This window comes from Borostomias antarcticus (assembly GCF_949987555.1).
Source record: "Borostomias antarcticus genome assembly, chromosome: 1".
In the NCBI taxonomy this organism is placed as follows: domain Eukaryota; kingdom Metazoa; phylum Chordata; class Actinopteri; order Stomiiformes; family Stomiidae; genus Borostomias; species Borostomias antarcticus.
In genome coordinates this window covers 57,726,677-57,739,176 of record NC_140234.1, presented here as the reverse complement: position 1 = coordinate 57,739,176, position 12,500 = coordinate 57,726,677, and the positions used below count along the sequence as shown (strand labels likewise).

Genomic DNA, 12,500 nt, shown 5'->3' with positions numbered 1-12,500 from the left:
GGAGTTAGACTGACAGACAGGAGTTAGACTGACAGACAGGAGTTAGACTGACAGACAGAGGGTAGACTGACAGACAGGGTCAAAAGGTAAATCCAGCAAGACCAACTAATGACCAGCTAAGCTTTGTACAGATCTCCACGGACACTCTGACCCATGTGTACAAACATTTCTAGAGAAAGGACAAACTACGACTCAACTGGCAGAAGGATGTAACTTGAGAAATGCTTTGATACTGATACCATTGTTTGTGTAAAACAGGCTAAATATACATTACCTCTCATGTATTATAGAGAGCTCCCATATGGATATGACTTGAATATGATGCTCACATGTTATATAGAGCTCCCATATGAATATGACCAGACTTGAATATGACCAGACTTGAATATGACCAGACTTGAATATGATCAGACTTGAATATGATCAGACTTGAATATGACCAGACTTGAATATGACCAGACTTGAATATCATCAGACTTGAATATGATCAGACTTGAATATGACCAGACTTGAATGTGATAAGACTTCAATATGACGCTCACATATAAAGTATGCAGAGCCGTTTCATGCCAAAGCCTCCCCAGACAGCACAACCAGTGTCCAAAACTGCACACTCACTATCCAAAATTGCACACTCAAGTGTCCAAAAATACACAGGCAGGGAGGGAGAGAGGGAGGGAGAGAGGGAGGGAGGGAGAGAGAGAGAGGGAGAGATCAGGCATACAACAACAATTCTCTACTTAAAATTGTCTAAAAAGAAAATCCTTCTCTCGTTTTTCCTTCCCTTCTCAGCCTGCTTGTACCGCACTCCTAACAAAGCTCTCTGTTCAGCTACATCCACATGTACTGCTGAATGCATCTGGACTGCGTGTCATAGGTCGCGCAGAGGGCACCGTGTCTGTTTCTGAGCCGCGTAGCGTGTGGCTGTAACATCGGTCGATGCCTCCGTCTGCTCGGAGCGCATCTCTGTCGTCTACCGAGGGTCAGCTGGGTCTGACCCCGCCGGTCGCCCGGCTATGAAGAGAGCCTGGTGGCACAACCAGAGGCACCGCGGTCGGAACGGTCCTAGAACCAACCAACACTGTGGTTCTGAGAGAGAGAGGGAGAGAGAGGATGAGAGAGAGAGAGAGAGAGAGAGAGAGTGAGAGAGAGAGAAAGCGAGAGAGAGAGAGAGAGGTGGGGTAATTATAAAGCAACCAGACAAAGGACAAGAGAGGAGGGGAGAGAGACAGACGGGGAAGGAGAGAGTGAGAAAAACAAATATTAGAGTGAGAGAGAGAGAGAATATTAGAAAGAAAGAGAAGACGGGGTGGAGAGAGCGATAGAGAGAAAGTGAGCATTAGGGAGAGAGAGATGGAGGGAAAGAGAGATATATCATAATAGACAGAGAACATGAGTGAGATATATAAGAGAGAGATGCATAGGTACAGTACAGACTCCGTGAGCACAGCCTCGTTATCAAGTCAGACTCCGTGAGCACAGCCTCGCTATCAAGTCAGACTCCGTGAGCACAGCCTCGTTATCAAGTCAGACTCCGTGAGCACAGCCTCTCTATCAAGTCAGACTCCGTGAGCACAGCCTCTCTATCAAGTCAGACTCTGTGAGCACAGCCTCGCTATCAAGTCAGACTCTGTGAGCACAGCCTCTCTATCAAGTCAGACTCTGTGAGCACAGCCTCGCTATCAAGTCAGACTCCGTGAGCACAGCCTCGCTATCAAGTCAGACTCCGTGAGCACAGCCTCTCTATCAAGTCAGACTCCGTGAGCACAGCCTCGCTATCAAGTCAGACTCTGTGAGCACAGCCTCGCTATCAAGTCAGACTCTGTGAGCACAGCCTCGCTATCAAGTCAGACTCCGTGAGCACAGCCTCGCTATAAAGTCAGACTCTGTGAGCACAGCCTCGCTATCAAGTCAGACTCCGTGAGCACAGCCTCGCTATCAAGTCAGACTCCGTGAGCACAGCCTCGCTATCAAGTCAGACTCCGTGAGCACAGCCTCGCTATCAAGTCAGACTCTGTTCAAGAGAGAACACTATGATACATGCTCCCTCTGCACACACTATGAGATGGAAACTGATCAACACTTTTTAACATTCTGCCAACTACATGAACATATTAGAAACATATATATAGACCTCTGACCATTTACCCAACCTGTTTGTGTGTCTGGATTGTATGTTATATGTACCCCACTGTGACCATAGTAAGTTTTTCTTTTGATATATTTTTGTATTGTTTTTTTCTTTATATGCTGTTTTCTTTGTGTCCTGTGTTTTCCTTGGGTTATGAGAAAATGAATGAGAAAAAAAAGAGAAAATTGTATAAATAAATAATTGGAAAAAAAGAAACATGTATATATAAACATATTTCCCACCAGTCACACAGGCAAACAATGAATTTTGAAAAGAAACGGAATATGGACACGCATTAGCGTGGGCGGGAGAATATTCCACTGTGGAGGCAGAGCATGTTTCTACTGGCTCTGCTGATGACCTGGGTAGCTGGGAGAGGACGAGAGGAAGCATCTCCCTGACCGGCTGCCAGGAGCATGTCTGAGGCCTGAGTCACCTCCGAACGCTCTCCCTCCCTTCTCTGGTTTGTGTTCTCGTTTTGTTCTTAACCTAACATATTTGTTACGACCATATCAGTTATTGGAACTTTATTCATAAGTTGCAGCTAAGAAATCCTAATTTGCTAATGTTTACAATGGTTATTTTGTATTAAATGAAGTAAATTAGTAAGTAATTATTATCAACTAATTTGTAAAAGGTCAGTTAATATATTTGATAATACCATGTTTATGAGTTATAGACCTTTTTGGGATGTTTTTCTAAAGTTGAAACAGTATGTCATTTAATAACAGTAGTGCACAGTGCCCATGGAGCCGTCAAGGTTGATAGATAGATAGGTAGGTAGGTAGGTAGGTAGGTAGGTAAGTAGGTAGGTAGATAGGTAGGTAGGTAGGTAGGTAGGTAGGTAAGTAGGTAGGTAGGTAGGTAGGTAGGTAGGTAGGTAGGTAGATAGGTAGGTAGGTAGGTAGGTAGGTAGGTAGGTAGGTAAGTAGGTAGGTAGATAGGTAGGTAGGTAGGTAGGTAGGTAGGTGGGTGGGTGGGTGGGTGGGTGGGTGGATGGATGGATGGATGGATGGATGGATGGATGGATGGATGGATGGATGGATGGATGGATGGATGGATGGATGGATGGATGGATAGATAGATAGATAGATAGATAGATGGATGGATGGATGGATGGATGGATGGATGGATGGATGGATGGATGGATGGATGGATGGATGGATGGATGGATGGATGGATGGATGGATGGATGGATGGATAGATAGATAGATAGATAGATAGATAGATAGATAGATAGATAGATAGATAGATAGATAGATAGATAGATAGATAGATAGATTTAACAAAATTCTGTAAAAAAGTATAGTAAAGTGTTTAGGTTGTTGATTGTGGAGATGCCTCAATAAAGAGCATCAAGTCTTTCTCTCTCTCTCTCTCTCTCTCTCTCTCTCTTCCTCTCTGTATTTCAGTTACTCTCTCTAATGGATGAGTACCATCCGGCTGCAGCTAAAAATCCATTACTTCTAATAAATGTGCTGTCACTTGGAGATGGAAAGAGAGTGAAGTGGGAGGGGGGAGACAGAGAGAGACAGAGAGAGGGAGGGAGAGAGAGTGGGAGGGAGAGAGACAGAGAGAGACAGAGAGAGGGGGGGGGAGACAGAGAGAGACAGAGAGAGGGAGGGAGAGAGACAGAGAGAGACAGAGAGAGACAGAGAGAGGGAGGGAGAGAGAGTGAAGTGGGAGGGGGGGAGACAGAGAGAGACAGAGAGAGGGAGGGAGAGAGTGAAGTGGGAGGGGGGAGACAGAGAGAGACAGAGAGAGGGAGGGAGAGAGGGAGGGAGAGATGGAGAGAGTCTCTCACCCTGAACACGGTGTAACAGTGTCACTAAAACATAATTTTTGGTGAAAATACAGTATGTAGCAATGAACTACACTCACTGGGGGGGAAAAACTGTTCTGAAGAGGCGTGTGTGTGTGTGTGTGTGTGCGTGTGTGTGTGTGCATGCATGTGAAGAAGAGAAGGAGAGAGAGAGGGGGAGAGAGAGAGGAGGGAGAGAGAGAGAGGGAGAGAGAGAGAGGGAGAGGAGGGAGGGAGAGAGAGAGAGAGAGAGAGGGAGAGGAGGGAGAGAGAGAGGGAGAAAGAGAGAGGGAGAGGGAGAGAGTGTCAATGTTCTGAGACAGAGAGAGAGATGGAGAGAAGGAGAGAGAGGGAGAGGAGGGAGAAACGTTCCCTATCGTATCGTTCCGAGTTGCGATGGTATGAGCGGTTTTTTTCCGGATCTTTCCGTGGGCCGGGCCGTGGGTCCAGCAGGCTCTAAGCTGCACGGTGCACAGTAGGAATGAACTTGGCAGCGGACACCCAATATGTTTATTTTTATATTTCTATGAAGGTCAGTCTCCAAGAGACGGGGTATGAGAACATCAAGAACTCCCCGCCCGCTCTCATCAGGGCTGTTGTGATTGGCTGTTAGGACACACCCGTTCTCATCAAGGCTACTGTGATTGGCTGTTAGGACACACCCGTTCTCATCAAGGCTACTGTGATTGGCTGTTAGGACACTGTCGTTCTCATCAAGGCTACTGTGATTGGCTGTTAGGACACACCCGTTCTCATCAAGGCTACTGTGGTTGGCTGTTAGGACACACCCGTTCTCATCAAGGCTACTGTGATTGGCTGTTAGGACACACCCCTTCTCATCAAGGCTACTGTGATTGGCTGTTAGGACACACCCGTTCTCACCAAGGCTACTGTGATTGGCTGTTAGGACACACCCGTTCTCATCAAGGCTATTGTGATTGGCTGTTAGGACACACCCGTTCTCATCAAGGCTGCTGTGATTGGCTGTTAGGACACACCCGTTCTCAACAAGGCTACTGTGATTGGCTGTTAGGACACACCCGTTCTCATCAAGGCTACTGTGATTGGCTGTTAGGACACACCCGTTCTCATCAAGGCTACTGTGATTGGTTGACGCCAGGCAGACCAGAAGATGAGACGTTTGTTCAACGGTAAAAAATGTGATATTTTTTTGGTGCTTGATACTATGAAGATTGTGGTCTTTTTTGCCTGGGGTTATCATAATCCTGTAGGGATTATCAAAATGTCCTACTGACTCATGCTTGTGTGTGTGTGTGTGTGTGTGTGTGTGTGTGTGTGTGTGTGTGTGTGTGTGTGTTGACAGTTCACAGTGAGTTAGGTCCGTTCTGGGGCCTGGTACTAGTGCGTGTGTGTGTGTGTGTGTGTGTGTGTGTGTGTGTGTGTGTGTGTGTGTGTGTGTGTGTGTGTGTGTGTGTGTGTGAGAGGGAGAGAGCGAGAGCGAGAGAGCGAGCTCACAGTGAGTTGGGTCTGCTCTGGGACCTGGTACTAGTGTGTGTGTGTGTGTGTGTGTGTGTGTGTGAGAGGGAGAGAGAGAGAGAGGGAGAGCGAGCTCACAGTGAGTTGGGCCTGCTCTGGGGTCTGGTGTCCTGTTCTCCGTTGTTGCTGGGGGTCCGGGCCAGACCGCCACTGCTACTGTTGCTGTTGCTGTTACAGTTGACTGAGGAGGAGGACTGGTTCTGCTGGTCCTGGGGCTGGTTCTGCTGGGGCTGGTTCTGGTGGTTCTGCTGGTCCTGGTTCTGGTTCTGCTGGTTCTGGTCCTGTGGCTCTGCTACAGAGTTCTGCAGCAAACTGTCTCTTTTCTCTATTGAGGGCAACACACATACAGTCATACAGTATCTAGTGTGTGTGTGTGTGTGTGTGTGTGTGTGTGTGTGTGTGTGTGTGCTCACCTCTGTATGTGTGTGTGTGTGTGTGCTCACCTCTGTGTGTGTGTGTGCTCATCTGTGTGTGTGTGTGTGCTCACCTCTGTGTGTGTGTGTGTGTGTGCTCACCTGTGTGTGCGTGTGTGTGTGTGTGTGTGTGCTCACCTGTGTGTGTGTGTGTGTGCTCACCTCTGTGTGTGTGTGTGTGCGTGTGCTCACCTCTGTGTGTGTGTGTGTGCTCACCTCTATGTGTGTGTGTGTGTGTGTGCTCACCTCTGTGTGTGTGTGTGGGCGTGTTGAAGAGCGTGAGCGGCCTCTCGCTGCAGGAGGGGGCCTTGCTCTCCGAGCTGCGCCGGCGGCCCCCCAGGCCGGGCTGAGGGGGGTGGGGGGGCGTCGCCCCCGGACCTGGCATGTCCTTGAAGATCTGCAACAGCACAGGAGTTTATCTGAGGCGCGTCCTCGACCCGGGGTGACCCCGCACCGTGAGCAGACATGTTGTTTCTCATTCCACGATTTCAACCCCGGGGCGAAACTTTCAACCCGGGATGAGTCACCCCTGCCGGAGACCAGGGCGGGGGGGTTTTCACACTGGGTTGAAACGTTCACTCAGGGTTGAAAAATTCGCCCCGGGGTTGAAAAGTTCACCCAAGGTTGAAACGTTCGCCCACGGTTGAAATGCTCTCCCCGAGCAAATTTACTAATTACAAACTTTACAAACAAACGCTAATTACACCATAAGTGCTCTTTCCTAGATTCAGACGGCGTTTCCTCGGGGCGGCGAGGTGCGTCAGCAGAGTTAACAGCGGGGCTGGATCGAGCCCTCGTAGGCACCGCCTGTCTCACAGGCAGCTGCGTGCCACCGACACACACTCTCATGTACGTAGGTGTTCAGCGTCCGGACGAAGCCACGCCCACGCGTGGGCGTCGCCTCCCAGCGCTGCCTGGATAACTGCGGCATTATGGGGGATGTTCGCTGGAAATAGGTCATTAGCTGTGTCAGGGTGCACTGGTAGAGGAGGCCACGCCCACTGGCTGTGAGCCAAACACCCACCCAGACGTGCAGACAGACGGGTGAACACTACTGAACACACAGAGCTGGAACGGTGTTCAGCCAGAGCGTGTTGACAGTGTTCAGACTGATGTGAGGCTTTAAACTGTGCTCGGTTATACTGGTTATAATGGTCGTTCTATGATGGGGACGTGGCACTGCAAACACTGGTCTGACAGAATGACTTCCACGTTCCCGTTGCGTGCGTGTTTGCGGTATGTGTGTGTATGTGTGTTTGTGTGTACACTAGTGTGTGTGTGTGTGTTTGTGTGTACAGTAGTGTGTGTGTGTGTGAGTGTGTGTGTGTGTGTGTTTGTGTGTGTGTGGAAAGGGCAGTGCATGTGATACTACGGTCTCAACCAACGAGAATTGATTTGCCAGTTACCATAGTGACCCTTGTACTGTATGTAAGCAACTTGACCTATAAGCAGAGAGAGAGAGAGAGAGAGAGAGAAGGAAGGGAGAGAGAGAGAGAGAGAGAGAGAAGGGAGAGAGTGAGACAGAGAGAGAAAGAAGGGAGAGAGAGTGTGAGAGAGAGAGAGAGAAGGGAGAGAGAGAGAAAGAAGGGAGAGAGAGTGTGAGAGAGAGAGAGAGAGAGAGAAGGGAGAGAGAGAGAAAGAAGGGAGAGTGAGAGAGAGAGAGAGAGAGAGAAGGGAGAGAGAGACAGAGAGAGAGAAAGAAGGGAGAGAGTGAGAGAGAGAGAGAGAGAAGGGAGAGAGAGACAGAGAGAGAAAGAGGGGAGAAGAGTGAGAGAGAGAGACAGAGAGAGAAGGGAGAGAGAGAGAGAGAGAGAGAAGGGAGAGAGAGAAAGAAGGGAGAGAGTGTGAGAGAGAGAGAGAGAGAGAGAGAGAAGGGAGAGAGAGACAGAGAGAGAAGGGAGAGAGATTTTTTGATGTGGAGTGACAGAGAGACTTAGTGGGGAGGAGGAGGTGGAGGAGGAAGAGGAGGAGGAGGTGGAGGATGAAGAGGAGGAGAAGGAGGAGGAGGCAGAGTTGGAGCTATATAAGCTGGTTCTAGGTCCATGGCGTGGTGCCAGGGTTGATGTAAACCTCAGCAAAACCACTTTATCTCTAGGTTTGCAGTTAATAATAGTTAGTATGCACAGATTTATCAAATACCATTTTGCATAGTGCACTGCAAAATTTGGACCTGTTTTCTTTTTTGAGTGTGGCTGGCCTCTGCGCAGCTAGTATAGCGTTTGTCGGGTTATCACTCCCTACCTTACTCCCTCCCTCCCTACCTCCCTTACTCCCTACCTCCCTTACTCCCTCCCTCCCTACCTCCCTTACTCCCTCCCTCCCTTACTCCAGACAATGTTGGCCTGCATCTCTCTGTTGGCACCACAAGAGGCAGTAGTCCCAGCACACCAAAATCAAGAAGGACACCAAAATCAACCCGCCGATCTCCACTGCACAAGTAGAGTAGTGGTCAGAGCATTGGACTCCCACCCGGGAGACCGGGGTTCAAGACCCGTAGGGGATGACTTTATGGGACTATACCCCAAACCTCCACACGTTCATCCTTTCACTCCAACCTTTTTATCCCTTACCTAAATTCCACAAGTAGAGTAGTGGTCAGAGCATTGGACTCCCACATGGGACATTCTCAGAGATTACCGTCTATGCTGAGCGAAACTCCTCTAGTCTTTATGTAGCTAAACAAACGCTGTTGTTTACGTTTCATACATCCAGTGGACTTCCGTTTCCCCCTTAATGATACAGACTACTACCACCTGGACCTATCTTAATTTATCAGACATTATTTCATGTCATTTCAATTCACAGCTATTTCAGTGGCATGACTAGCTTCCGTCCTACCAGTCCTGAACAGAAACAAGCCAGCCACGCACATAAGCCAGGCTGGACCTGGCCTGGTTTCAAAGTGAATGAGGCACCAACCGCCAGGAGGCATCATTGAGCACACCTGGCAAACTGTGTCTCTCTGACGACCTCTCCGATATCACCTGATTAATTCCGGTGAGAGAGAAATGTGTAAACAGTTTAAAATGCCTCAAATGTAACCATATAGTCTATAGTCTACACTACCAGATGGTCCTTGTGGTATGTAATTATTCCTGAACAAGCTGTGTTTTGTTGCATATTCTGAAAACTATATACAGTATATAGTATATATATATATATATATTATTTCTATGCCTCTTCTGGTTTTCCAATAAAAAGTATAAGTGCAATAATGCAAGAATGCTGTTCCCATCCTATACTACTATAGAAAGCATCTCTGTTGAATGTAAACAAATTATTTTCCTAACCAAAGCAAAATGCGATAACAAATGTATTTATCTAAAGGAAGTAGCAACGGCTAACCCTCATACGGTCCACAGTCCCGCCATTAACTTCATCCTTTACTTTGTTTTGCTGCTTCTCTGCAGCTTTTCGAAAAACTCCCCGGTTTGCGTCTCGTCCAATCAGAGAGCGTTTGTGGATGGAACAGCATGTTCAGCCTACATGGGGAGTGATGTCGTTTTAATGTGCAGAGAGTGAATCCACAGCGGAGAGACACGTGAGGGAGAGACGTGAGGGAGAGACGTGAGGGAGAGACGTGTAATCAGTCATCCAACATTTACATCTCATCAATAGCTTAACTAGGCCAGGCGTCATGGACTCCATGCATCTGCATTCATATGCTGATGATGCTCTGTGATGTAAAGGTGAATGTGGGGATGCTTATTTCAATCGCTGTTTGCGTTTCCTGAATACTGTGAGAGCTAATGACCTAATTACCTACAGTAGTTAGCTAGGCAATTACCTATTGTAATTGTAAGTAATTTCCTAGTAAGCTAGGTAATTACCGACAGTATCAATATGACGTAGAAATGGTGCTCAGAGAGCACAGAGATCCGCCCCTGAATGCATGTCGTGACTCTGTGCACGCTGAAATTGAATGGGTTCTAAATTGGGCCATGAGTCCACTGAGTTTCATGAAAAGCAGTCTGGTAGTTTTAGCGTAATCCTAGTGAATGGGGGTGAATGGGTATCCGGGCCGTGTTTGGGCGGCTCGTGGACCCGCCCCGTGATTCACTGGGGCGGAGCTAAAAATGACTGGAGCTGAATGGGTGGCTGTATTTAGGTCACAGCCAGCGGGGGGCAATGAGGTGCACTCCGGGCTCTCTCCCCCCCCCCCCCCCCCCCCCACCCCCGCATACACCAGTCCAAACCCCGTGACTCTAGCACCCCCACACAGGGAGCTTTTGATTAGCCTACAACAGTTTTGACTGCACTGTAGTTGAAAACCAAGCTGAAATGTTAATGTCTGTAGCCTAATGACCCGACGCTGTTTGTAAGACATTTTGGAACCGTTTAGCGTCCGCAGTGCTCTTGGCGCACACTCGACACATTTTAAATCATTGTCAATTAAAATGTTCATAAACGCAAGGAAACACAAGGCTTGTTAAATAACTATAGACCACCAAGAGCAGTGTTGTCTACAACAATTATTTGTTTATAGACGATAGTAATACTGAGTGTCAGGCGAAGACCATACGATTACAAAGTAATGGGCAAAATAGTTTTGATTAGATTTTGCTCATCCCACAAATCAACAGTGTTATAACAGATGTTGGGCTGGGTCACTGGGGTGCGTGGGTAGAATTCACTACGAGACACAAACTCCACGCTCAACGATCACACGCTAGACCCTCCTGAGAAGCACATGTTGTTAAAGCAAGTCCAGGTCACATAAAAATCATTAGATAGGCTTTAACACATTTATTATCCTGTTTTACCGTTTCTGAGCCATAAATGAAACTTCTAATGCTCAACTAATGCTAAAGATGCTGGTTACCTCACTGCTCCCAGAATTCATAAAGAATCTTCTGGAAGCATGGCTTCTCTCACCAGGATCCCTTCCTCTGGAACCAGCTTCCACTCATAGGCCTTTTCCACCAAGAGGGAACCGGTTCGTGAACCTAATTTTGAACGGTTCCGAGCATTTCGACCAAAAAGAAATGAGTTCGGGAACCCGAAAGCTGGTTCCGAACCGGCACCACAAAATAGTAGGTTTTTCAGTGCGAACCGTGACGACATCATGGGCGTGGGCTGACGTACAACGGTTCTGCTCAAAACTGGTCGAAACGCGGGCCCGTTCTCTGGACAGAACCAAGGTTCCAGGAATTTTGAAACAAACCGGTTCACGAACCAGAGTTCCTTTGGTGAAAAAGGGCTACCAGTGTCAGAAACGCTACGTTCATTCAACTGTTCAAAACCAGATTTAAAACTCATCTCTTTACACGATACTTTGCCCTTTCTAACTGATCTGTGTGATCGTATGGCAGGAGGAGCTTCAATAACTACCTCAATGATTGCTCAAGCTGTTATTGCACTATTCAATGTTTATAGTGTTCTATTTATATATTATATTGCAGTATTTATTGTTTATATTGTTCTATTTCACTGTTCTTTGATGCTTGTACGGTACATTGCTTGTCGTTTTCTGTCCATGCGTTTTCACATTCGTCTGTCCGTGTTCTCGTCCGTTCATTTCTGTGTTGTTTTTAATGTTGTTGCAAAGCGCATTGAGGCACCTCGGTGTGATTTTGCACTCAAAAGAATAAAATTAATTCGATTCATAAACGACCGCGGTTCCTCTACGGTACACGCGTTCTCCTCCGTCACCGTGACGACGGCCTCACCCTCTCGTTGTTCTCGATCAGGATCTCCACCACGATGTTCTGGAACTTGATGTCCATGATGGCGGCCACCGTCTCTTCCTGGGAGCGGAGTAGCGTGGGGCCGAACACCACGCCCAGGTTGGCCACCGTCATCAGGTTCTGCTGGTGGTGACTGGCCACACTGAGGGGGGGGGGGGGGGGAGAGAGAGAGAGAGATGGAGACAACGAAAAGATACCAAACTCTGAAATGAGTAGTATTCATTGTAGCACTTCTTGAAGAGGTGAGTTTTGAGCCTGCGACGAAAGACGGACAGCGACTCTGCTGTCCTGACGTCAGTGGGCAGTTCGTTCCACCACTGAGGGGCCAGGACAGAGAAGAGCCGTGACCGTGTGGATCGACCGCAGGGGCCTCGGAGTGACGGGGGCAACCAGTCGCCACATGGTAGCAGAGCGTATCTGTCAGGAGGGTATATAGGGTTTGACCATGGCCTGGAGGTAGGCGGGGGCTGTTCCTTTCATTGCCCTGTAGGCTAGTACCAGAGTTTTAAACTGGATGCGAGCTGCTACAGGGAGCCAGTGTAGAGAACGGAGAAGGGAGGTTGGGAGAACTTGGGGTGGTTGAACACTAGGCGAGCTGCAGCTTTCTGGACAAGTTCCAGAGGTTTAATGGCCGACGCCGGGGCCCCAGCAAGGAGGGAGTTGCAGTAATCCAGGGGGGAGATGTCTGTCTGTCTGTCTGTCTGTCTGTCTGTCTGTCTGTCTGTCTGTCTGTCTGTCTACCTACCTACCTACCTACCTACCTACCTACCTGTCTGTCTGTCTGTCTGTCTGTCTGTCTGTCTGTCTGTCTGTCTGTCTATCTATCTATCTATCTATCTATCTATCTATCTATCTATCTATCTATCTGTCTATCTATCTATCTATCTATCTATCTATCTATCTATCTATCTATCTATCCCCTCCCCTGTCTATCTGTCTGTCTGGGGGGGGGGAGAGTAAGTTGGGTAGAG

General features: G+C 48.1%; 1 protein-coding gene across 1 annotated transcript in view; it reads right to left on the bottom strand.

Annotated features, from left to right (window-relative positions):
• The window catches only part of LOC311308055 (rho GTPase-activating protein 26-like), a gene marked incomplete at its 5' end in the record, with an annotated part of 48,757 nt that overhangs the window by 11,525 nt on the left and 24,732 nt on the right, over positions 1 to 12,500 (bottom strand). Inside the window, 3 exons of the mRNA XM_084436987.1 lie at positions 5,508 to 5,754; positions 6,089 to 6,239; positions 11,512 to 11,671. Coding sequence (XP_084293113.1) covers positions 5,508 to 5,754; positions 6,089 to 6,239; positions 11,512 to 11,671 — 558 coding nt within the window. The remainder of the gene's footprint in view (positions 1 to 5,507; positions 5,755 to 6,088; positions 6,240 to 11,511; positions 11,672 to 12,500) is intronic.